Source organism: Equus quagga, chromosome 3 (assembly GCF_021613505.1).
Source record: "Equus quagga isolate Etosha38 chromosome 3, UCLA_HA_Equagga_1.0, whole genome shotgun sequence".
Lineage (NCBI taxonomy): Eukaryota > Metazoa > Chordata > Mammalia > Perissodactyla > Equidae > Equus > Equus quagga.
In genome coordinates this window covers 34,783,124-34,810,966 of record NC_060269.1, presented here as the reverse complement: position 1 = coordinate 34,810,966, position 27,843 = coordinate 34,783,124, and the positions used below count along the sequence as shown (strand labels likewise).

At 38.7% G+C, this 27,843-nt stretch overlaps 1 protein-coding gene across 5 annotated transcripts in view; it reads left to right on the top strand.

Moving 5' to 3' along the window:
• Positions 1 to 27,843, top strand: part of TTC29 (tetratricopeptide repeat domain 29) — a 205,360-nt gene that overhangs the window by 32,196 nt on the left and 145,321 nt on the right. For all 5 annotated transcript variants that reach the window (XM_046657079.1, XM_046657083.1, XM_046657080.1 and 2 more), the window contains 2 exons: positions 3,990 to 4,210; positions 9,355 to 9,540. In XM_046657079.1, coding sequence (XP_046513035.1) covers positions 3,990 to 4,210; positions 9,355 to 9,540 — 407 coding nt within the window. The remainder of the gene's footprint in view (positions 1 to 3,989; positions 4,211 to 9,354; positions 9,541 to 27,843) is intronic.

The window sequence follows — 27,843 nt, the reverse complement described above, 5'->3', positions numbered from 1 at the left end:
CTCGGAAAACCTGGTTATCATCCTAGCTCCTCCCTTTCCATCATCCCAACATCCATTCAATCACCAAGTAATTGATATTTTTATCTCCTAAATATGTATTGAATCCACCTTCTTCTATTTATCCTCCCACCTTTCCTTGGGTTCAGCCCCCATGGCCTCTCCTTTCCAGGACGCCCAGAGTCTCCCTTCTCTCCTCCCTGCTCCCAGTTCTATCCTCCTGCTGGCCATTCTCTTGGATCAGGTGTGCATTTCGGAGTCACAAGCCCAACCAAGGATGCTAAATTGAAAGTCTTTATTTTTTTATAACTTAATTTTAATTCCTGGCCCTGAGCCCTGATCCTCCGTTGTGTAAAAATCCAATCTTGTCTCTTTCAGGTAAAGTCAATCCAATTCAGTGATTTCTCAGGTTATTCAGGATTCTAACACATCCCTTCCCCTCACCCTATTTTCCTAAATAGAAACAACACAGCACTGTGCAGGGTAGAGGGGAGTAGTGTTGCTAGATTTGGCAAATAAAAACACAGGACATATGCTTAGACTTGAGTTTCAAAATCAAGAAAACTTTTTTGGTATAAGCATGTCCCATGCAATATTTGGGGCATAGTGATACTAAAAAATCATTCACTGTTTATCTGATATTCAGATTTAACTGGGCATCTTGCCCAGTTTTATCTGGCAACTCTGGGAGTTGGAGTTTGCAGCATTCACTTTCAGATCTTGACCTAGGACCTTGAAATAGACCTGAATTTGCCTATCTAGTATCTGTTCCTCCTTTCTTCTTTGCTAACACAGCTTCAGTTTTATTTGGGCAGCAATGTGCCCAAGAACAGGCAAGATATTTGTTTTTCCAGTCTGCTTGCACCAAGTGGTGGCCACATGACACAGTTCTGGCCAATGAGACCAAAGTGAAAATCCACTAGTAGTTGCAAGAATCCTTTTGTTTTCCGCCATAATAGAGAAGGACAACTGGTGCCGCCTCATTCTCCCCTTTTTTCTTGCCTTGAAGGTGGATGTGATGTCTGGAACAGGAGCAGCCCTCTCGTGACCAACAGGGAACAAGCATGAGGGAAAGCTTAAGAAAGTCCCAGAGGCATGGGCCTTGTACTTGCCAGGCCACTGAACCAAGGCTGGCAGCTGCCTACCTTTAGGCATCTTGTGCTGTGAGAAATAGAAACCTGTAGTTTGGAAGGCACTGCAAGGCAAGTTTTCTCTTATAGCTGACCGCATTCCTAACCTATGGGGTTCTATACACATGACCATCTCTGATGCACTCAATCCATCCTTTCCTGTCAGCTCTGGAAATATGCTGACCTGACCCTTTCAGTAGCTCCCCAAGGCTTCTTATTTTCAGAGTTATAGCTGTGTCCTCCTTTAGTCCCCAGTGGGCAGCCTGTACAACAGGCTTTTAGCCTACATCTCCTTGCTGTGGCCAGTGACATTGTGGCAGACACCAGCCCTCTCTTTCCATTAACCTTGTGTCACACATGGAGCCCACTAGACTATTATGGCATTCCGCCCGTACCATTCAGGGGCTATGGGAAAGTATATGGGCTGGTTCTGGTCCTCTTCTGCTGAGAAACACTATACAGTGACTTTGCTGCCTTTCCATGCCCTTGTGTAGGAGTGGGTGGGAAGCGGAGAAGACAGAGGGCATGACCTTTCACAGCATCTCTCTGCTTCCTTCTCCATCCTCTCCTCCTCCATCTCGGCTAGAGGGCAGACACAAACAAAAAGCTGTTATGTCTTCTCTCTTCCCAATTTCCAATATTTTTGGTCTCATACAAGATGGTGGCTTTTGAACTTTTGGCCTAAGAATGTGGTTCCCTTAATCTCTTTATGGACTAGTCCCGTAACAGGTGCCCTGCATCGGCTGCCAGATGGGGGAGGTTGCAGTTCAGCTGGGACACTTGTTCCAGATGATTTTTCTAAAATACAATCTCATCGAGTCATTTCCCTGGCTCAAACCCTTCAATGGCTCTGCCTCACTCCTGGCTTGGAGTCCAAAGTGCTTACCCTGGCTTTGAGGTCTCCAGGATCCGAGTCCTGCCTTTTTTCTTTAAACTGCTCTCTTACCACTCCCCTCCTTACCACCCTTTATATATTTTGTCCTGTAGCTACGCTGATCCACTAAATAAGAAATTCTTGGTGGATGGAGCCTGGACATTTTTGTTTTGTTTGCTTGTTTTTTAAACTCTGTAGGTGAATCTATAGCATAGCCAGAGGTTTAGACCCCGTAGTTCAGGACTTCACGTCTCTCAGAGCATTTCCATATACATAATTTCATTTGGTCTGAGAAGAATCCCGTGATGTAGGCAGGGCATATATAAATATCCACATTTTACAGATGAGGAGAAATGAGGTCCAGGGAGGTTGGGTAGAACGGGCCTCAGCCTTGGGTATTCTGGTAATTCTAGGGTGTTTCCACCACACACTGAAATTTTTATTTCTAGTAATATCACATCACGTCAGTTGTTCTAAATATTTAATTGTCTCCTACTTTTTTCTTAAAAAAGAATGTAATTAGTATAAAAGGCCTGATTGCTCATTTAGTGGAATAATAGCTACGACACAGCTGCCATCCCCATAACCCTGTTTGTTTCCTTTATAGCAGTTTCCATCATCTGACATTATTTATTATTTGTTTACTTATTTGTTGGTTGTGTTCTCCCACTAAAATACAGATTTCACAATGGCATTGAACCTATTTGGTCTAGAACAGTGCCTGGCACTTAGGAGAAAACTCAATAGCTATTTGCTGAATAAATAAATAAATGGAATATTCACTTGCCACTTTATCTCCTTGAATATTATTTATTATTAAATTATAAATGAAATATTAATCTAACATACTATTAACATAATCCTAACTGAAAATAACTTAAAAAATGTACTTAGTAAGGGGCTGGCCCCATGGCCGAGTGGTTAAGTTCGCGCGCTCCGCTGCAGGCGACCCAGTGTTTCGTTGGTTCGAATCCTGGGCGCGGACATGGCACTGCTCGTCAGACCACGCTGAGGCAGCGTCCCACATGCCACAACTAGAAGAACCCACAACGAAGAATACACATCTATGTACCGGGGGGCTTTGGGGAGAAAAAGGAAAAAAATAAAATCTTTAAAAAAAAAAAAAATGCACTTAGTAATAGATTTCAGTAAACACTTTCTCCATACATGAATGAATGAATGAATGAATGAATGAACCTCCATAACATACAGTGAAACCACTTAATATAGAGTACATTGTTTTGATATTAAATGATATTTTAAATTTTTACTTGGCCTATGAGTTCTTTGTGTTGTTTTGTTTTGGTGGAGGCTAGTATATCAAGTGTTTTTGGATATTGTTAGTTGCTATGGTCTGAATGTTTGTGTAGCCCCAAATCCATATGTAGAAATCCTAACCCCCAAAGGTGTTGGTCAGTGGGGCCTCTGGGAGATGGTTAGGTCATGCAGGTGGAGCCCTCACTAATGGGATTAATATCTTATAAAAGAGGCTCCAGAGAGATCCCCAGCCCCTTCCACTATGGAAGGACACTGCTGGAAGGCGCCACCTATGAACCAGGAAGAGGGCCCTCATCAGAAGGAGACCTTCCTGGAGTCTGGACCTTGGACTACCAGCCTCCAGAATGTGAGCAATAAGTTTCTCCTATTTATAAGCTACTCAGTCAGTAATATTTTGTTACAGCAGCCTGAACGGACTAATACATCGGTCACCTAGTTTATTTGTCCTTATCAAAGGGAGCTCAGCTCTGGAACTGATATTGTATTATAATATAATTTCATTAAAATTACTGTATTTAGATAGCTCCTGGCATCCTTCATTAAACTGAAGGTGTTAAATTTATAAGTGTTTGAGGCAAAGATAGTTCTCAGTGCTTTCATGGAGGAGAAAAAGTCAGCATAATTCCACTTTTAATTATTGTAGGATAAAAACACTGCACGCATTTAAAGGATTGAAATAACGCTTTGAGTGTTCTGATTCTTCTTCCCAGTTACCGGAACTCGTACAAGAAGAACATCTATGTGGACATGCTGCGAGACGGTTATCATAAGTCCTTTACTGAGCTCTTCTCTCTGATGGAGCAGTGGGATGCCGTGAGGGATCCTGCGAGATTTGGTTCCCTCTTTCTGCAGAGACCCCTGGAGGAGCAGCGTGATAAGCTGGATCACTTCTACCACTACCTGACCAGGGCCGAGGCGGCCGAAAGGAAAGGTAAGTGGAAGGATTGCGGGCAGCAGGGCTGGAGAAACCAGAACTGCGAGCGCCTGAGGGAAGATTCCAAGTTGTTTCATGTATGCATTTGAAACATTAAGACAATTTAGCCCAGTTCAACCTAATCAACGAAGCATCTTTCTGGAATAAATGATAGGGAAGGCTGCATACAAGGCTGCCCAGACAGGATCTGCAGGGGCATCCTGGTGATGTCATTCTAAGCCAGGGAAGACAGGAATAGCACCTCATAACATCTGCAGAACTTTCCAATGTATTAAAATCTTTTGTATCATTAATTATAAATCTTTCCATAGTTTTCTTTATATATAATCTGAATATTGATTTTCACTGAAGAGATATTTTCAAAGAGTACTATAATTTGAAAATTATGGCAGTTTTTTAGAATTTATATAATGGAATTTGAAGGTTGTATCAGTAAGTCCTACAGATTTCAATCAGAGGATTTTTATTAGTGAATAGTGAGAAGACATGAAAAGCCTGCAGTTCACAATTATGAGTAGAATTGTTCATTTTATATTTTCCGTTACATAATTTCTCATAAATTCTTTTTTTGTGTTCTAAACTTTTCCAGAAAGCCAATATGCTTCAACTATTAAAGAAAATATTTTAATTTCTATTATAATTATGCTGATAATGTTGTCATAAGTATTTCTCAGTTACGTTATCAGGAATGGTCATTTTATACAATCAAAGAAAGAAAGGAGAGGCCAGCTCTGTGGTGTAGTGGTTAAGTTTCCGTGCTCCACTTTGGCAGCCCGGGGTTTGCAAGTTCATATCCTGGGCGCAGACCTACATGCTACTCATCAAGCCATGGTGTGGCAGCGTCCCACATATAAAGTAGTGGAAAATTGGCATAGGTGTTAGCTCAGCAACTATCTTCCTCAAGCAAAAAGAGGAAGATTGGCAAAGTATGTTAGCTCAGAGCCAGTCTTCCTCACCAACAAAAAGAGAAAAGAAGAGAAAAACAAAGAAAGAAAGAAAGGAAATCCTAGAATTTGGCATATAAATTTGGTGTTTTACATTATTATTTTCTTCAACTTTTTGTGTTAAGATATCGTAGGACTCAAAAGAGTAGCTCAGGCCCAAACATGACAATGTCTATATTTCATTTCAGGCCTTTCTATTGGAAAATAGAATATAAGACAACTTTTTGTTACCCAGCGCTACAGTGGGGAAAATTGATGGGGTCATGTAAGCAGCATCAGAGGGGTGGCAGAAGTCTTTCAGCCTCTGTAGTGTAGTTAATACATATTTCTTATCAGGTTATGACCTGACTTACAAATATGAGACATACAAAAATCTGAACACCACCACAAGTGAACTAGGGGTGTGTGTGCGTCTATGTGTGTGTGGAGATAGGAGGTGATTATTTGTATCATGAAAAGTATTTAACTGCAGGATTGACTTTAAAAATAGAGTTCTTTGGTGAATTATAAAATGTCACATATAATTTCTCAAGCAATTGTAACTGTTATAAATAAAAAATGCTATTGTAAAAAAACCTGCATTGTACTCTCAGCCTCAAATTCCGAAGTGATATTTACACTGAAAATAGACTTGATCAAGATAAAATTTGCCCATTAGTCATTTTTTCAAGTTAAATTCATTATATTCACTAAGTGTTTTAAATAGAGACTTTTGTTTGAGTAGCATAAATATGAGCCAAATATATCATTTGTCATAAAGTGTCATAAATATGAGAAACTTGTCATAAAGCATTTTGGAATTATAAAGAAACTAAAATGCTAGACAGTCTACTTTAAGGTAGAAAACATTTTAATTTATAGTCTTTTATTAAAGAAAAGTAACTATCATAAAAATGTTTCTCCGATTATCACATATTCATGGTAACTAATGTTGCATTTGTTAAATGGAACAAAATTGCCTCTTGCTCAGAATAACGCTTCTGTAGGGTTATCTTCAAAATGCAGTGGCTTCTGCCTGGCCGAAATATAGAAAATTAAAATTATTGCAAAAAACATTGTTGGAAATACTTCCGTTAAAGGACATATAAACATTCGTATGCTCTTTTTAAAAATTTGCATAATTTTTTCACATTTAACACATGAACTTTACTGGGGAAAAATTGTGATTTGAATTAAGAACGTCTTAGGAAATGGGACGGGGGATGTGCACATTCACTCTGATTAATTTGAATTAATCCTGAATCTTAAAACCAATATAAACACACACACACACACACTTAATCTAGAATGTAGAAATCTGTTAATAATGTCTCAAGATTCCACCCCATATGGCCGTGAGATCTGAGACAGTTATCCCAAAGTGACGTATCTCTGAGTGTTCTCATTGCTTCTCATTGGAAAGACCATCACTCTAGGGTCATATAAGTTCATTTAATCAAAGCTATGGCACTAACAATAGTCATCACACGTCAGTTCTGTCTCTTGAGACTTACAGAGCAGGAACCTAGAGTTATTTAAATTACTTTACAAAACAAGACTTTCTCTTTCATAGCAAAGAAGTGTTTAAGGTAAGCCAGTCATTTCTTTTTGGGTTATTTTCCATTCATTACAGTGTTTGTTTGTCCCTGATAATGTTTCCTATATTACTCGTTGTGAATCATCTCTGTACCATCTGTAACATTATGATTAGGGCCTTGTGCCCCATGGGGCCAGAGAGGAGATGGCAATAATGATTATGGGTAACCAAATCAATAGATGATTCAAACATTATTTACACTTGACTTTAAATTATTGTCAAGCATTAAGCAGTAATTCTTTTTCTAATAACATTATTTTTCTTTCTTTTAAAATTATTGCATTGCTTTTTTTATTTTTAGGCATGCTTTTCTTTTTTTGGTGAGGAAGATAGGCCCTGAGCCATTGCCAACCTTCCTCTTTTTTTTCTCTCCAAAGCCCCAGTACATAGTTGTATATCCTAGCTCTAAGTCCTTCTTTTTCTTCTATGCACGATGCCACCACAGCATGGCTTGATGAGCGGTGTGTACATTCACGTCCAGGATTCGAACCAGCGAACCCTGGGCGGCTGAAGCAGAGCATGCAAACTTGACCATTACTCCCCCTCTAATAACTTTTATTTAATATTCCCAAAGTATGTTCTACGCTACTCAAGTAGAGTCCTACAGGATGTTTATAGGTTTTATAGAAAGCAAAACAAAAATAATTGTCAGGCGAAATAAATTTGAGAAACACCAGGTGAATTAATATTGATGTTAAGCAAGTTGGTTTACTCCAGGACTTATCAGAGCCTTTAACATGCTGATGTATATTGTGTGGCTCGCTGAAAGGGAAATTAGCACGAGGAGTTCCCAAATTTATTTCATCATGGAATCTCTCTTTTAGGTAGCATAATGAATACAGATATAAATAATAAACCAACAGTAAAATTGATTTTCATCTTATACCTGCTGACAATTGAAGGAAGTGTTCTACAAGCAAGGAGAAAAGGCAGCTTAGAATGTAAAGGGTACAGGCCATGTATTTGGTGTGTCCAAAGATTCAAAACTTTAATATATTCCTTTATATTTAATACTCTGAAAAACACTCCATTTTTTCCATAGAAAAATGGCTTAGCTGACCTGTAGTCTTTAATTATGGAATCTTGATAACTTGTTTAACTCATTCTAAAAACAGACACACACAAAACTTTGTCTATGAAATATTGGAACTGTTTTTCTATTGAGGTTTAATTTCTGAAAAACAGAAAAGTTATTTCAGGGTCACTTTTTTTAAGAAAACCTCTCTATATAACTTTTTTAAAATGGAAGATATGAAATGTTTTACAGGCTTTAAAAAATAACTCTCTAATCACTAAATATGACAAAAAATATAAACTATTACAAAATAGACCATTGCTACATTTGGTAGAAGGTTCGGAATGGAAAGATAAAGCTTAGGAGAAATCAATTCTGAGATGAGAGTGTTTGTTTTAAGTGAGTAACTCAGGTGACTCTCCACTTTTCCCCTAAGCTGTTGCCTCTTGTGAATGGCCCTAAAAAGCAGAATGGCTCCGAGAATTCCCAGCTCCTTCAAAAATAAGGAGAGGGAGAGCTTCTTTTCTTTTAAACTTAATTTTTAGGTATAAATTTTATTTTAAGATAAATCTTAATTTCCTATGGAATTATGAAGCACTATATGTAAAGAAATGACGTAGGTTTTAGAAATTTCTTTTGAAACATTGGAGTTCTTGAAATTTACCTTTTGTTGTAATCAGCCTAATTTCATTTTCTTTCTGAGCCTTTTGATCTTAATCTTATAGGGGGACTAGTGGGCAATGGATAAATAATTTTAATCATTGTAATCCTTTCAGTAATATATGAGTTGACTCCTCTGATGGTAGTGAACACTTAGTCTCAGTGAATTCCAATAGATAACAATGGTTATAAAAAATCCTTGGAAAGGTAATCCAGAGACCACCACATAACTGTGCTTCCAGCACAAATGCAAAAAGACATAAAGATCATGAATTTGTTCATATTCACCAATAGAGTGGCATTTCCAGACTGAGGCACAACTTGTTAACAAATTCACTCCTTCTTCACATCGCTAGTAGCTTGTTTTCCTGGAAACATTGCTGGAAAGTGTGTGGAGCTTACTGGGTCATCCGGATCGTCATTTCTCATATCTGTAACCTCATGATTGTTTTTTCTTCTCAGGGAAAATACCTTGCTATTTTCATATCCTATCTACTTTCTTCATTTACATTATCTTTTTGCCATGGCTAAGAAACATTGCTCTCTCTGGAATCTCTAAATACTTTTCAAATCTTCAGTGGGAAAAATACTTGATGGTACTACATATTCATTTCTTCCAAAAGAACAGAGCACATGGCTAGTAGCTATTATCCTGTCTTTTGTTCTATATAGAATCTAGTGTTTCAACCAAAGAGTATGTCGATTTCTAACATGTTCTAAGTTTTCAGAAAGATTTTTGTTGCTTTCCTCGTGTGCACATTCTTTAATTAATATAACTAATCTAACAGTGAAAGTGCATTAATTTTTGCATTTAGACTTTTAAGATTGTTAAGCATGCTTTTAAGGAAAAATAGAAAATAAATGTTATTACATTGCTTGCCATTTGAAGGGATATGCCGTGAGAAATTTTTCTAATGCAGTTTATAATGTTTTTCTCTCTTCGAAGAATACTTTGAAGATGTCTATAATAACTTGTATGCTCTGGCCTGCTACTTCAATAATTCTGAAGACAGGTGGGTAAGGAACCACTTCTTCGAACGATGTTTCAAGATTGCTCAACTGATCAAGATGGACGGGGGGAAGAAAGAAGCCGAGGCGCACGGAAACATGGGGCTTCTCTTTGAGGAAGACGGTGAGTGGCCATTGGCCGGGCTGCCGCTGGTGCACGTGCGGGTCGACAAGATCTGAGGCTTTAGTATGTAAGTTTTTGAGATTAAAAAGCAAAGGGTATGACTTATGGGCTTACCTGCAACGTTGCTTGCAGACATACCTCTTACCTGAGGCGGAGCGCTCAGCCTAGAGTTCCCAGGAGCATGATCCCAGGGAGAAAGCATCTTTCCCCACTCGGCCACAGGGCATCCTTCATCCACACACGTGCTGCTCCGTTTTGTTTTTCCTTTCTCATAGCCCTCTTTGTTCATTTTAACGTGATTTCTCACCTATGAAAAAAGAAAGGCACACTGTGATTCTCCTAGCACCCCACATCTGCTATACAACCCCCCCCCAAATATCTGTGTAAGTCAGATACCACCCCATCATGATTTTATAATAATTTCTGAGGGAAATGTTTCTTTAAAAATAACTTCAGGAGCTGGCCCATGGTTGAGTGGTTGGGTTCGGTGCACTCTGCTTTGGAGGCCAGTTCATCAGATCATCAAGCCATGTTGTGGCTGCATCCCACGGAGAAAAATTAGAATGACCTGCAACTAGGATATACAGCCATGTGCTGGGGCTTTGGGGAAAAAAAAAGAGGAAGATTGGCAACAGATGTTAGCTCAGGGCTAATCTTCCAAAAAATATAAATAAATAGAAAATTAAAAAATTATTAAAAAAAAAACTTCATACTTCATGTTATCTTAAGATAAGCCAAAGTCTAAAACAGCAAAAAATCTTCAGAAGCATTTTGTATGGTAGTTTAATAAGGATTACGATGAAAATTTCAGAATCAAAATCATTTGTGAATATTTAAGGATAGTGGGTAGCTAATATGCAAAAAAAATGTATATGGGAAGATGAAAATATTTTATCATGAATAATCCTATTTCTTCTTTCAAAAAACTGTCTCATTTCCACAAAAGTTTTGGCATTAGTGAAAGAGTTAAATTAGAAAATATTATTTTGTGGCAAGGACTGCATAGGACTTTGACAAAGGAGGGAAAACCGTTTTTGTGTTTCAGGAAATTGCACGTTGTAATCTACATGGTGGAAGGTGCTAGAACATGGCAGATGGTTAGGAGCCGTCTTGAGTGACAGATACGGGGAATAGCAGAAAAATTCAGAGGAGTGAGAGATCGTACAGACTAGATTACAGGAAGGCGCGGAATCAGCAGGGCCTGGTGGGAGACTTGGAAGATGGGTGGAGTTTAGGCGGGTAAAGAAACAGGAATATGTTATGTAAGAGGGAACTATGTACCCTAAAGCATAATTAGAGGAACTAATGGGAGGAGCAACCTGTTTGAAGTGGACAGTGTACTTCTGAGCAGTGATGGGAACTGAGTGGAAAGGCAACATGGGGACATGCCAGCATTTAGAGCTTGGGCTTATGCTTCTGTACATTCAGGGCAAGGAAAGGAGTGTAATATAATCTACGTCTGGCTGTGATGCACGCTGTGGGAGGAGGAAAAAGAGGAAAGGGGGATGGCTGGGAAGCTGCTGCCCTAATTTAGCCCCGGAGGAACAACTGAAAAGTAATAAAGAGAATGTGTTTCGGCATGTCCATTGCAGTACAATTTATAATATCTCAAAATAGGGGATTCGTTAAATATATTAAGCAATATCCATGCAACAGAGTTCTGTGCAGTCATGAAATTACAAATTAGGGCAAAATTCATTCATTCATTCAGCAAATATTTGTTTAGAATCTAGTGCCAGGGGATAAAATGTGAATAAGACAGACAAGATCCTTGCCCTCATGGCACTTACACTCTACGGGGAAAACAGGCCTTAGCCACTAATAGCTATCTAATATATTAAGCAGTGATAAGTGCTGTGATGAAAAAGAAGCAAGGCAAAGGGATAGACAGTTGTTGCTACTTCACATAAGGTGTTCCCATGTTAGAAGGTAAGACATGAATGAAATGACAGGCTGAGCCTTGTGAAACTCTGGAGGGAGAGGTTCTAGAGAGAGGCCATAGTAAGTGCAAAGGCCCTGAGGCACACGCATGCTAAGCATGCCCAAAGACTAGCGAGAAGGCCAATGTGTCTGGAGCTCAGTGGGTGGGGTAGGAAGTGGAAGGAGAGGAGCTAAGATTAGATCAGGAGGCTTGGGATCACATTGGGGCTTGTAGGCTAAGGTGAGGACTTTGGATTTTACTCCGCATTGTATAGTAAACACCAAATACAGATTGATTTGAGAAAATGCTCATGATAAATTAAGTAGAAAAATAAGATACAAAACACAATGTAAAATATAGTTATGTTTGGTGTGTACCATACAGCAACATGTTAACAGTGGTTACTTTTTAATGTGGGGATCACAGGTGATTATAAAATTATGCATTGAAGAGACATTTCTTACTATAATTTGAGAAGTTATTCATTAAGACTTTTAGCCTGTTGTTAAAAGTAGAGTTTTTGTTTTTCAATTTGTAAACATGGGACAAATTCTTGCTTAAGTAAAGTAAAATTCTTACTTAGAATTTTAAAAGTTACTATTCTCATTTCAGGAATGAGGTAAATACTTTTTTAAGCTTTAAAAAATTAGCTTTGTTTTGAGGATGAGGAAATGATGGCGCAGAGAGATTAAGCTGGTTAGTGGTAGAGCTAGCATTAATAGTCAGTTGGCTTCAGAGCCTGTGCTAATAGCTGCTGCTGTATGTAAACAAAGAATTGCTTTACCTCCAAGATGTGCTAATTATGAAAATTCCTGAAAATTATATGCTAAAAGTGATTTAGCACTTTTTTGTTCTTTATATATGAGCTTCCCTCAGCTGAAAAGAATAAAAATGGTTCTTTGTTTTGTTTTTAAAATTAGAGTCATCAAATCCCCCAGTTACAATGACAAGCCAGGTAATAGAACTGTCAATTACTGGCCCCCCAAAAAAGAAGTCACTAAAGAAATAAGAAATAATATTTAAAAATAAAGACTGAAGAAGTCAAGACTACATTGATGAAAATTTAAGAGTGGCCCCAGTGAGATTCAGATAACTATCATGGATATATTCTGAATTTTTCTATAAATTTTACTTTTGATTTTTTTAATTCAGTTTAATATCTTTAAAACATTTTATTGTGGTAAAAAAATGCATAGCAAAATTTACCATCTTAACTATTTCTAACTTTACAGTTGAGTAGTGGTGAGTGTATTCACACTGTTGTGCAACCAATCTTCAGAACTTTTTCATCTTGCAAAACTGAAACTCAATACCCATTAAATAACAAGTCTCAATTTCCCTCTTCTTCTGATTTTTCAGTCTCTGAATGTATTTTGGGGGGGCGGCTGGCCTGGTGGTGTAGTGGTTAAGTTCACTCACTCCACTTCAGAGGCCCCCAGTTCCCAAGTTTGGATCATGGGTGTGGACCTAGCACCACTCATCAAGCCACGCTGTGGCGGCATCCCACATTAAATAGAGAAAGATTGCCACAGATGTTAGCTCAGGGCCAATCTTCCTCACACACACACACACACAAATGTGTGTATTTTTATTGGAGGATTTATTGATTGCTTCCTTTATTTTTTCATTCATTTATCTATCCATTCATTCATTCAGCAAATATTGGAGTGCTCACTAATCCTGTGATTAGAACCATGGTACCATGGTTGCCCACATCATTTTAGTGGCTGAGAGTGAGGATGAGTTTGGGAAAGATGATCAGCATGGGACTGCCATGAGATTACATATTTGCCGGTCCTTGGCTTCCTCACATTTACATGCCCCACCCTATAGCATGATAAAATGCACTCATCTTCCATAATATATGGGATGTTTTTGGCTATGAAATTACTTTTAAGTTAGATGGTGTTTTGCAACCACTTTTTGTCAGATCTAAAATACTTTTCTATGCTCTTAATCAGATCCTTAATCAGGCCCTAAGAGCCATGCCTTTATTGCTTGATGGATAAAATGACTGAGTTGGTGTTGGTGAAAATTCTAGAGACTGACTTCAGTGTTTGATGTACCCAGCAATAGTGAAAATTATCTGTGCAGCATTTGTAATCTGGAGTAGAATTTTCATTCGGAGGGTAAACTAGGACTACTTAGAACATGTGGTTGGAGTTCACTGGGGACTCACCTGGCTGTAGGGTTCTCCCTGAGGTGCTGGTGGTGTATCTTCCGCGTATCTGATCTGATTGGTCCAGACAAGCAAATGGAGGCCCCACAGCACCAGCTAGGTGGCAGCTGTACTGAGGCAGGTGGCAGCATCCTGATTCCAGGGGTGCCCATTCAGGTTAAAGCAGGGTAACAGCCGGCAGATGGCAAAGGGCAGGTTGTCAGGGCCCAGTCAAGCAGGCTGTAGTCCAGGGCATAGCTCCAGCACTCTCAGGGAACTATAGAGCAAATGAACATGAGCAGAGGCCATAGTCACAGGGACCCGGCCCTGAATAAAGGCTAACTTGGATCCACAGCATTGATCCCAAGTTCTCCCAGTGACTGGGGAACTTGTGAAGAAAAAAAGAGTTGTTCTGGTTGGCTTGCTCAGTTCAGGTCCTAGAATTTACCGTTGACAGTCAGTTCTGTGAATAGATTCTGGATAGTGTATCTTAGTGCAATTTGCCAGGGGCCGGAAGGTACCAGGAGCAGGATAGTATCGTGAATGGAATGGCTCCCACTCTCCCCTGATACAGCCAGTGGTGGAAGGCAGATCCAGGAACAGATTTCTAGAGAGGCCACCACTACAAGGGACTGTCCCATTTACGATCTTGATCTCACAGAGAAGAGTTAGAACATGGAACCCTCTTATCCTTATCTTGTTGATGGTTAACTCCCTTCTCTAACATCTCCTCCAAACACTGGGGAAGATGTCCCCTTTCATCTTTTTTTTTCTTTTTTTTTTTTGCATTAATTTTATGAGGAGCAGTGGTTCAGCTCTCCTCTTAGGGAAGTATCCACCCCATCCTAGGCAACTCCCTTCAATATCACACACACACACACACACACACAAATGAGAAATTCTATCACTGAGACTCTTAACCCCATAGGTCTCCCACTACTCGGGATTTTTCAAAGCTAGTCCCTGCTAACAATCACTAACTGGCCATCCTGAATCCTGAAGGCTGACCACAGCATTACCAGCAGACTCCTCCCACTCCAGTCTTGGTCTTTGATTTATTTCCAGTCCCCTCACTTGCTTCCAGAAGGCCATGGTATGGGCCTGGACATTTGCCCAGTTTTTTGGGACAACTGCCATCCTAACAAGGTAAATGGTCAGCAGCACTCACAGCAGGCCTGCCAGAGCAGTGCTGCTCCAGAGAACTCACGGAGACAGGAGCAGTGGCAGGTGTGCTGGTCTCCCATTGCCCTTTCAGTGGGTGCTGTATGTTTAGGGAAGTATTGTCACACTCCTGGTGTGATTGAGGGACATATGCGATAGCAACATGGTGTGGCAGAGACTTGATACAAGCCCTCTCCTGCCAGCTCAGCATTCATGGCTTGATGTAGCCCAGCCCCTCCCCTGCATGATCAGCAGAAGGGGAAGAGTAAGGGGGAAGCCTGAGGTCTCTGCCTTGTGGTAGCAGCCATAGGACATGGCACAAAAATAGCAAGATTTGCCCCATGGGCATTCATAGTTTGGGGAGCACTGGCCTCTCCCCTGTCAGGAGAGAGAGACTGGGGTCCATGCCTTCACAATAGGTCAGGATTGACTGCCTTAAAAGCATTGAGTCTGAATGCTTTCCTTGGAACTTTGCTAGAGTTCATCTTCTTTTCTGGGACAGTAGCCTGCAGGGATCAGTCCTGGACAAGTTAACCCTTACCTCTGACATCTTTAAGTTCTGCATAGGAGTGCTATTAACATAAAGAGGCATCGGTCAGATTACGGACACAGAAGCCCTGTCCTTTAAGAACTAGGACAAAGATAGGACCATGAGCAAGACTATACGTTTCAAAAGAAGCTCCTCTCCCAAGACTAGATGTTTTCAAGAACTGAGCAAAGTAGAAGAGAATCAGTAAGTTAAAGTAAGAGAAGATCAAATCTCAGTCGCAGGAGAATGCCTGCTAGACACTGCAATCGAGTGAGGCGCTGTTCCTACTGACTCTCCCCCAACTGTGGGTAGAAGCAGGGGGATTCTACCAGTACCACGTGGCTAGTGAGCAGAGCCCAGACAGACTGTCCACTCTGAGTGCCTTTCAATACCAGGACTAGATGGACTGCTTCTGATTGAGGGATGTAGGAAATGCAAGGAAAACAAAGCGTTAACCTGAAGACCCAGATAAAGAACAAACCCGTCAAAGTGATCATTTTAGAAAAATTCATAGTATTTTCCGAAGCATACAAGTAGAAGACAAGAAAGCCTGAGGATAGAACCAAACGAGATGAGAATGAGCCCCAGATGAAATAAGGAAGGCTTTCAATAAGGTGTGTTGGTAGAATTAAAATAGAGAGTGGAAAAAGTAAAGAGTAGAATTGGCACCATGGAAAACTGAATCAGTGATGTTGAGGACAGCTTGAAACACTCTCCCAAAATTCAGGGAAAGCCTAAGAGATAAAAACAATGAGAGATGATAAATATGGAAGTTCCTGAGGAAGAATACACAATAACTGAAACAAAAGCAATAAGCAAAGACATTTTAAGAAAGCTTTCTTGACCCTAAAAAATTCTGCATATGCAGATTGAAATAACTTTTCATTCTCCAGTCAAAAATTATTTAAAAAATTCATAACTAGATAAATTATGGGGAATTTTTTGAATGACTCAGATAAACACAGACTCCTACCTGCATCCAAAGAGAAAGAACAGATTGTCTGCGTTGGAACAAAAATTAGACGAGCTCAGCTTTCTTCTTTGCAATGATAAATGCCACAAAACAAAAAGAAGTAGAGTCCGCAGGATTTGAGGGGAGGAGAAAGAGAGTGGAATGCTGTAAAGTTGAGAATTGAAAGTATCCTACAGAGCTAAGTTCTGGTTTTCGTGTGAAGCAACAGGATGACATTCTTACCCATGCAAGTTTCAGAAAGTACGCTATGAAGATATTTTTCCGTGTACATTGTGTTCTACAACCCAACAAGAGAGAAAACAAAATTAAAAACACAAGAAGAGGGAAGTCCTAATATAAAAGAACTGACAATAAACACTGAAACTGATTAAACGTAAAGTTAAGTCTACAAAAAAATCATGTCAATAATTTTGGAAATAGAAAACAAAGTATAAAATTAGTATGATTTTAATTTTTCTCTTTTTGATTTTCCATTGTTACCAGAGATTTTTGTGATAATGTTAATTATTTCTGTACTTTATTTTAAAATTAAATTTTATGAGAAAAATTTAAAAATAAGCTATAAAAAAGTAGAAAATAAAGGCTAATATTTATTCTGTCTTAGACGGGGAAGACCTTCGAAACATAAAAACAATTGAATAAAGCACAAAGGAAAATAATGGGATTTATCGAGGGATAATTATATCCTCTCCCTGAGCCAAGTTCAGAACCAATTCAGAAGAAACATGAGAATCAGACAGATCATAATTGTTAAGGCCAATTGGGGAACAGAGCTTATATCTGTTCAAATCAGACTATTATCCCCCCAGATCATCTTAACCACCTAATTACTGGAAGACTGGTCAAGCTCAGACTCTCCTCCAGGTTCTATGCCTGCTCTGTGAGCTTCGGCATGGAGTTCGGAGGTCACACCTCCTTGAGAACTGAGTCTAGAGGGGACGAGAGTTCACAATTCCACCAGCCAGATACGTCGTCATTCCTTCTTCCTTAAAGAGAGGTGAAGAAGGAAGGAGAGATGGAGTCCCCTCATGGAAGCGCGAGGCTAGCGGAATAGCCCTCTATCCGCTAGATCGAGAGATTTGACATGTACTTTAAAAAAAAAATGATTTATTAAAGACCTCATATAATTAAAAGATAAACAAAACGTTGGGGATATTTGAAGTAAATATGATAAATTAATATCGTTATTATATAAAGAACTTTTACAAATTGGTGAGAAAACCCACTAACACACCAGTAGAAAAATGGTAGGGGAACTAAGAAGACAATTCAAAGAAGAAATTCAACTGGGTAATAAATATGAAAAAAAGCCAATGTTGATCATAAAAAAGCACAAATTAAAGCACTAAAGTTATGCAACTTTTCACCTGTAATTTTATAACAAATGTTTACCTACTATGTACAAGACTCTAAGTTCTGGGAATATATAGCTGAGAAAGGTATTTATGGCCCCTTGATTCAGAGGCTTACATTTTAGAGGAAGAAGCAAGTCAGTGCTATGATAACTGCAGTAATGTGGGTGAGAGTGCTGATAGGATAGGTAAAAAGTGCACCAAATTCCCATGCAGAGAAATCAAAGTGGTTGATTTATTGGGTTAAGACAGCGTTTGATGCTTGTGGAATTTTGGTAAGCATGTTTTTTACATTGCTGGCGACAGAATAAATTAGCTGACATTTCTAGAAAACAATTTTGGGAATATATATCAAGAGTTTAAAATACGTCCATATCCTTTAACCATGTTGTTCTGCTTCTAGGAAATAATCAGACATGAAGACAAAGATTTACATATTATGTCTTTATGTATCATTTGTAATAATAAAAAAAATGGAAACAATAGAAATGTCCTATGTTAGAGTAATAATTAATTATGGTAATTACACACGATGAACTGTTATCCAGCCATTCAAAATGCTGTTTTCCAGTAGCTAAAATTATAAGAGCTACCATTTATTGAGTCTTATGTGTCAGTCACTATAAAAATGCTAATTCTGGTCAGTAGGCTCTGAGCAGTCACTTTCAGGCTGAAGCTTAGAGGAGCAGATGTGAGTCCTCCATGCTATCTCTATTTTTGCCATGATGGCCATGGAGAACTTAGGTTGAGTTGATGAAACCATGAGATGGAAACAACCTGGATCCCTGAATGAGCATTTGGAGCAGAGCTGCCCTAGAGTCACCCACCCTCAGAGGACTTCATGTGAGCAAGAAAATCACTTTGTCTCAGGCCCTGGAATTTCAGGGTCTATTTACTACCACAGTGTAGCCTAATCTAACTTTGACTGACACAGTCTCCAACATTTATATGCCCTTATTGTCAATGAGGAATTTCACAAGTCTTGTGAACAGTTTTTGGTAATTTCCTTGAAAATGTCACGCAACGGTCTAAAGATTCCCTTTGGAAGGTGATATCTAATGTCTTTGTACTTCTCTGAAAACCTCCATTTTAACATTTTTAGATGCACAAATTCCTCAATTTACTAATATAACTTGGTCTTCTAAAAGTTACTTTTCTGTTTTTTAATATAGAAAAAAATAGATGCATTTTACTTTTTCCATTATGTTTGTGTATTGTATGAAAATAGTAGATGTGTAGCAAATTTATGATCCCTCCAAAATTAAAATATACAACTTTTTAAAGCTAGCTGATATAGAAATGATTCCATCACAAGTCTACAAGAGTGTTTTGCCTGATATATGGGGTCCTAAACTGTTTCAGGATCCCATGATTATCATTACTCAAGACTAAACTCAGGAGGAAATAGTGGGCCCCTTGGTTGACCCAATCTCAGAGTGTCTCCATCTAGTGCAGACTCAATAGCTGATCATGGTTCTTCTTGGAATTGAGATCTACTGCTCAAAACTCGAGCTCTCTGACTCAGTCCTGGACTCCTAATTCCCTTCATTCAAATCTATTGGAAGCTCCCTCCAGGCCAAGTCAGTAACCCAGTGTGGAAGAAAAACCAACCATTAGAACAAAGGAGTCAGAGGAGCAGGCACCGTCATCATGGTTGTCAACATTGAACACTGCATGTAGGCATCTCAGAAATTCAGTCAAATGAAGGGATTTAACAGATTTAGCAGATTCTTTACAGATGCCTTATCTGAGAAATCAGGAGTGTCTGGTCTGATACCCTCAAGATAAGTCACTCTGAAAGTATCTCTGTCATCCAGTTCCACTTGAACCATCATCCCAAGCAGCAATTCATACAACTAGAAATATCTTCTAAATCTCTGTGGACATACCCCAAATAGGCTTCCATTGCTGAAGAACAGCTTTAGAGAGATGTGTTGCCTGTAGCTTCCTACCGTGAGCACACAGACCCTCATGCTCTGACTGTGCCACAGTGTTGCTCTGCCTTAGAAATATCTGATGGCCTCAAACCATGTCAGTATATTTGCCTAATATCAAAAGTCCTTGTACCCTTGCTCACCACCTAACATTCATGGGCTTCTGCATCCTTTGATTTTTATCTCCCAGCTTCCCCAAACTCAGGGCCTTGATGCTATACCAATAGTAGCAGTTCTCATCCTTCTCTCTCCCAGAACAAATGTGGTTATTAACATTGACTTAGACAACACTCCTGTGAGAATACTGAGATTTAAACACACCCTCCTCCCTCAAAGCATGAGTAGTAAATACCACCACCAATTATGGGCTCTGGTCAAAGTAAAACAGGCTGAGGTTTATGTGCTACCTGTAATTCTACAGCTTTTCTCTCCCACCTACAAAGCACATTGGAATTCAAATGAGTAAGACTCTTTAAAATGGATAATGACAGTTCAACATTATACATTAAAAAAGTAAACCATCGAAAACTTTGGTTGTTTATACTTGTACAAACTATCAGCAGCACATTGTAGAGTGGATTGGGATACACAATTGGGCCTCAACACAGTGTAGGGTAGAATTCCTGGCTCTGCTCCATCCATCCATCCCAAAGTTTGACTAGTAAACTTTTGAGACCCTTTGTGTCATTGCCATCCTCAATCTGATTTTCTTCTCTCTTTCCCTTCTGTATCTCTCTATGTACACTTATAATTGTGAATCCATCATCTGCCAGACCATGAGACCCCATCCTTCACTGGACTCTTCTTCCAATGGGCCTTTTAGTAGTTAACTGAGACCTCCCAACGCTGCTATGTGAGCTGAACTCCATTGCTATTGGCCTGGGGAAATCAAAGTGTGCATTAACCAAAGAACTTTCTGGCTCCTGGAGCAAACCCCTTGTCTTGTGTCAGCTTTCCCAGTGACTGATTATATTCCACAAAGCCCAAGCACTTTATGTCTGCAGGGAATGTCATTTCCTGTGTGCATCAGTCTGGACATTAGGGTAATTGGAGGCACAGCTGGAAGGGCCAGCTCTTATTCTTTCAAAGGAAGGCCTCCTGCAATGAAACCTCTTAGGATTGGCCTCATATATGGCCTGATCCTTCTGCCCTGTCTCCTCTCTCTGCTTTGACCTCAGATTTACCATGGGTTTGAGCTCCCACATGCACCTCGCTTCTAACTGTGTCTGTGATTCTAGTTGTCTCTTTGGTTGGTGGGCAAGCCTTTTTACATCCTGCCTGTAGCCTCTCCTTATGGAGTCACACATGGTGCCCTGCTTTGCCTTGCTTTGCTTCTCCAGAGTCGTTACTAACAGTTCCTAGTAACTACACTACTAAGACAGGACACCTGTTGTATACATTGCTGGTACTTTTTGTTTTCTCATTTGAGAGAAAATTTTCAACCATATTTGTTATGGGTTTAATTGGAGACTCCAAAAAGATGTTGAATTCTTAACCTCCAGTACCTGTAAGTGTGACCTTATTTGGAAACAGGGTTTTTGCAGATGATCAAGATAAGATAAGGTCCTTTGGGTGGGCCCTAATCCTGTATGACTGGTGTCTTTATAAAAAGAGGAAATTTGGGCACAGAGATAGACATGTACCAAGGGAAGACGATGTAAAGACATAGGGAAAACACCATCCACAGGCCAAGGAAAGCCTGAAGCTACCAAAAACTAGGAGGGAGGCACTGAACAGATTCTCCCTTGCAGCCTAAGGAACCCACCCTGCTGACAACTTGACTTCAGACTTTCAGCCTCCAGAGCTGTGAGAGAATGAATTCTGTTGTTTAAGCCGCCCAGTTTGAGGTACTTTGTTATGGCAGCCCCGGGAAACTAATACAATATTCAATATGGTGTCAGTCATTTTCCCAACTAAAAAAAGATGTTATTTCAGCACCAAAAAAAAAAGAGAATATAATAATAGTGGAGTGATATGAAGAATGTAATGTTCCTCTATTTCAAACTCTGACAGATAAAACATTTATCGTGGGTGGTGATCAATTGAATACTATCTAAAATAGTGTAAAGAAATTTCTAAAAACTCCTTAATATCTCATAGAAATAATCTTTTCCTAGAGTTTTGACTTTTTACCTTATTCTATATTTCATTATAAATGTGACTTCTTCTGGCAGATATTTTTATTCTTCCTCATTTGAAATGAAGTTTTATCATCACAGTATTCAGTTCTCAAAAAAAAAAGGTTAAAATACAATAATATCGAAGATTTTAATATCACCAAAGATGTCACTATCAAAATTAATAGAAATTTCATGGTAATTTCTTATTTGTCATGGAATAACACACGCCAGTTTGTTAGAAAAACAGCTTTAATAACTAAAAGAAATGCAAAAGATATATCAGTTTTTAGTGTGGTATTTTATTTTCTCTTTCATTTTATTAAAAATTAATAGAAATGTAAGTGCCGTTGAGAGGATTTAAAACCCATCAAATACACAAAATCTCAACTGAGGCAGCCTCTGGAGAAGGGCACTGGTGATGTGGAATGATGGGAGACGTATTTTGCATTATACGCCCTTTTGCACTGTTAGAATTGGTTACCTGTGCATGTTTTATTTTTTAATTGCTAGAAAAACTAGCTAATTTTAAAAATGTCATTGAATTAAAAAAATATTGAAAAGGAGAGCAGAGTTTTACCATTGGTAAGAAATAATTGTTAAGATCAAAGAACTATTATAGATCCAATCACATTATTAATGAAGTAGAAAAGTGGGGAGAAATGTTAATTATTGATTGGTTTTCAGATAATGCCCAAATGTACGGGCATATTAGAAATGTGGGACAAAAGCTTTCAATAAAGATATAAACTGGAAACTTGCAAATTCATACACGGGAGTTAAATTGGTGACAGTTGATAGACGTTGAATGGCTATCTTGGTCTAGATACTTAACCTAACACACATGGCATTTGAGCATAAGGCTACAGGTGAAGTCTACAAGAGGAGAAACTATCAGATTGGGCAATAAATTTAGATTTTCTTTGACACTGCCGTTTGCTAGTTAACTATGTGAATCTAGGTGAGTTATTTAATCTTTGTGGATCTTGCTTTCCTTGTCTCTAACATGAGGGCGTTGGAAACTTAAAAACTCTTCAACTTCTTCACTTATAAGGGAAAGAAAAATGTCAGTTTATGAAAAGCAGAGATGGAGCCTAATATTAACCTCTTTGTACCACTCTTCATTATTAAAAAAAAAATCAATTCTAGCTCTACAGAGAATTATTTTGAGGATTAAATGAGATGAGTGAAGTGCCTGGTGTTCTGCTTAGTGTATAGGCCTGTGTCAATGCTGCCTTCTCTTTTCTTGTCTCTTCTCCCTCCCAGGGTGTGGGTATCACTTAAAGTAGGCTGCGAAGAGTTATAATGCTATTAAAGCTCAGTATCAGGTCGACAAGCAGCAATTCCAGTGAATCCCCAGTTCAAGTGGAGAAAGTGCTCAGTGAGGCCAGCACAGGAAGCCAGGAGCAACAGGATACAGAAGGCCTGTGTTGGTGAACCAGCTCAACTCCCCTAACTTGGTGCCCCTGCTCTTATTTCCCCTTACGTCTCTCTTCATCTCATCTCATTCTTCCTTTGAGCTCCCGACCTTCTCTCTCAGTCCTCTCATCTTCTGCTGCGCTGGTGATGCCCTCCAAGATCTCCCTATAGGTCTACATAGAGGATGCAAAGCTACCACTAAGCAATTTAAGGAAACTTCTTTTTAAAGTTTTCTTCTTGGGCTGTGTTTGTTTAAAAATCAAAGACCACCTTCTCCAGTTTTGTTGAGGATTTTTGTTTCTTTTCATTCAGAACTTTAAGCATATATGGAGAGGGGAGGCCTTCCTCCATTAATAACTTCCCTGTTCCTTTCCAAGTGGTAGGATCACTTTTGTGTGTGCAGGAGGTACTTAGTAGGTACCTATTCTCTTGGTCTCAAGAGCTTGAAGGCTTTTTATGCCTGTCCCTGTTGTTCCACTTGGATGCTGGACTCCTGCATAGAAATGAGGTACTACTTTGAAGAGTAGTGGTTTGGGGGTGAATAGAAGAAGAGAAGAATCATTCTCTGATGATTAAGTTTTTGGAAGTGTTCATGATTCCTAAAAGTTGGTGTTCAAGAAGAGATGCTGTAAGGGTGGCAGTAAGAGTCAGGAAAAACTCCTTTCTATGGGATAACAGGTGGATATGGATTTAGTAAATTGTGAAACAGTCCTCAATTGTTTAAAGTTGGGTTGGGAAATTAAGTTGTTCAGTTCTTTTAGATGAATGAATTTCAGAGCCGTATTGGATCTTAGAAGTCATCTAGTCCAGACCCTAATTTACTAGATGAGGAAGCTGAAACAGAGTAATTAAACAATTGTGCCATGGCCACATAGTCTATTAGTAGCAGGTACAAGAGATTGATCCAGTGCTCCATATCCGTCAGCTCCCTTTGTCCTCTCTATGTCATACTCAACACAAATACACACAAACTGTCTCTATAGGTGTGTGGTTCTTCAGACTGATTTAACAGTAACATTTAGACAGATTTAGGACAAATCAAACTTATCTGCAATGTACATAATGGCAGTCACACACAGAAAGCTATATTACATATATATATATATATGAAGTACTTTTTCTCATGCATGATGTAGGTGATGTTATTCTCCATTTCAGATTTGCAGAAAATAGATTTTGAGAGGTTAAATGACAAATAAAGCATGTCAGAGCCAAGGTAGGATCTGTATTCAGATCTTATGTTCAGTGTTCTTCCCACTACCTGACACTGCCTCCCTATACAAAGATTTGCCCAGCAGAGACTTCACAAAGTTGACCTTCTGGGTTTATTTTTCCTTGTTTTATTCTTATTAAAATTATTATTTAAAAAGGCTTCTGAAATAAAACCGGCCCTGATAAAATTATGAATAAAAACATTGTATCTCCTTTATGTCCTCTGTCATTTGTCAATTTGTCCAACCATTTGCCTTCGTGGTCCTTTCCCCAGCCCTAACCTACCCAAGATTCCCATGTAGTGTTCAGTGAGGATCCCATTCCATCAGTGGTTACTAGTGACATGGCCCCCTCATGACTTAATCTCCACTGCCATTTTAGCCTATCCAGATTATGTGTATGAAGGATGGGATGATTCTCTAAGAAAACCAAATCCATGAAGGCTAATACAGTATAGAGCGCCTTTCAAATATGGAGAGCAAAATGGAATAGAAAATGCTTAGTGAACTGAGTGAGTGAGGAGAGGCAAGTTTGGGTGGCTGTATAACAAGCCTTTCCATCATGTGTTGAAATCCTTGTGTGAATTAGGATGTTCAGTAACTGTTGGTGGGATGACCTAGAACAGGAGGAACTGGAATCAGGGGAGGATTTAGGAGGGTTTGAGACTGGTAAGGAGAGTGGGCTGGTCTGTTACCTGAACGGATGGAAAGGAAGGAGGACTTCCAGATAACACAGCAGAAGTGACAGCATCGGTATTCGGATACATGGCAAGGGGTCAGAGAAAGGAGAAAACATAATTTTATATGCAGCATATACAACAAATAATTAGTAGCTGTATTCTGTGTAAAATATCTGCCAATTGACAAGAAAAATGTTAATACGACTATAATTTAATGGAAAAAGACAATTTACCAAAGAGGAAATACGATATGTTACTGAATATGTAGGAAAATAACGAACTTCTCTAAAAATTAATTTGAATAATTGTAAAATGCCATTTAACTCTTCTTAAAACATACCAAAAAAGCAATCATGATTCGTTAAAGTAATACTTATGTGTATTGCTGGTGATCATGTGAATCATTTAAATGATTTTGAAAAATAATATGGCAATACATCGCAACCATAAAATTTTCCATACACCTTTATCTATTAATTTCACTTCTAGAATCTAAAAAATTTTTACAACATAGAAAAATATATGAAGGTATTAATCGAAACATCATTTATAATGGAGAAATAATCTAAATATCTAAGCACTAGACAGATGATTAAAGTTTACATTACACCCCCAAAATATTGTGCAGCCTTTTAAAATGTTGTTGTGAAAACAAGTGATATGGAAAGTTCTAATAAAATAATTTAGATAAGCAGAAAAATTATATTAATCTCTTTACAACTCTTTGAGAATTATGCATCGATATAGAAAAGGAGGAGAATGATTCTTGACCAAAATAAAATCATTTTGATTGATTGATGAGGCCAGTGTTAGTCATTTTTAAGATTTTTCATTCATGCTGATAGAATAATTTTGCCTTTAAAATAAGTAAAATGTATATTGCATTATACTTTTGCTAAATATCACTTTCATGTTTTATTTAATTATATTTTCAAAATTCTTTTGTATTTTGGGTCGGTGTTAGGGTGACTAATCACACCAGTGTCCTGGGACTGAGGGCGTTGCCAGGACTTTTGATGTTTGGACCAGAGAAGTCCCGGGGAAACCCGGGTGGATCCGTCACCCTAAATTTAGTGAACATGGAAATTTTCTTCTGTCTTTATAAACCTAGTATTTTATTCATGCACCAAACAGTGATGAGACAATAACGTCTTTGTTATTTGCTATTAATAGACTTTGACATGCATAATATGGTTATTTTTGGTTTTAAATGACTCTTATTTTCTATTTAAATTGCTATCATATTTTAAAATCTGTAACAGTGAAGCCTCCTTTACAAACAGAACTCAGTAAGAGAAAGCAGCCCTTGAATCAACAAAGGGCAACTCCTTCAGTGTTTATCCTTGAACATAGATTCACCGATGGGCACTGTCACTGTCAATATTTTGAGGGGGGGATAATCAAACAAAAAAACCTCCAGCAAAACCTCCCAGTGTTGCTGCTGAATCATGACCAAAACTCTCTGCAGGCTTTCCTGCTGGGCGCTTTAGGTCCTGGTGTGCTTTCCCTGCCTACTGGCACCTCTAGTACAACCCCATAAGGTCATTGGGAGCATTTGTTTCCTGTTAATAGCTAAAAAATAATTCCTATGTTTTGTCCCCTCCTCCCTTTTAAACTGCTTCTAAGTTTGTATCTTAAAAGTCCCTTTGGAGGAAACTTTTCCAAAAAGATTCTCTGGAAGAGCAAACCATTATTCCATTCAGATTTCCTAGTAACAGTATGAAATAGAGCCAATCCAAAAAGTGCCTAAGCAAAAAACCAACAAATGTTGGAGAGGATGTGGAGAAAAGGGAACCCTCAGACACTGCTGGTGGGAATGCAAACTGGTGCAGCCACTATGGAAAACAGCATGGAGATTTCTCAAAAAATTAAGAATAGAAATACCATATGACCCAGCTATCCCACTACTGGCTATTTATCCAAAGAACTTGAAATCAACAATCCAAAGAGACTTATGCACCCCTGTGTTCATTGCAGCATTATTCAGAATAGCCAAGACATGGAAGCAACCCAAGTGCCTATCAACTGATGAATGGATAAAGATGTAGTGTATATATATATATATACAATGGAATACCACTCAGCCATAAAAAAAATCATCCCATTTGCAAGAACATGGAGGGAACTGGAGGGTATTATGTTAGGCAAAATAAACCAGACAGAGAAAGACAAACACCCTATGATTTCACTCATATGTGGAAGATAAACAAATACATGGACAGAGGGAACAGATTAGCGGTTACCAGAGGGGAAGGCGGTTAGAGAGTGGGCATAAGGTGTAAAAGGGCAAATATATATGGTGACTGACAAATAATAATGTACAACAGAAATTTCACAATGTAATAAACTATTATGACCTCAATAAATGTAAAAAAAAGAAGTGTCTAAGTATGAACATTGACGATTCTAACATACCCGCTCCCCACCCGTCACTGAGGCTGCCAGGCTGACTGCAGGCCTGTTGAAAGCATCTCCTCTTTAATCTCTGCATGATTGCAAGGCTTCCTACTTCCAGCGCTTCATTTTCAGAGTAAATTCCAAGAATGGATTTAGAAAGTGGGTACTAATATACATTTTCTAAGGTGTATCTGACTAGATCCGTATTAGAAACTGAGTCACTTTATGTTTGAATAAAAGTGAATTTAATAGTTGGAAAGCTTTTTTCCAGAAGTTAAGTGAATTTGCACCACTATTTCTATATAAATTAATTGTCACTTTTTGGGGCATGTCAGTTTATTCTCCATCTACTCTGTGTACATGTTCATAAGACCTTATAGTATTTAATGAAGAGATCCTTTTTAAGTATTGATAGCCACAAGAAAATTATTCCATGTTTGATCTATGTTAA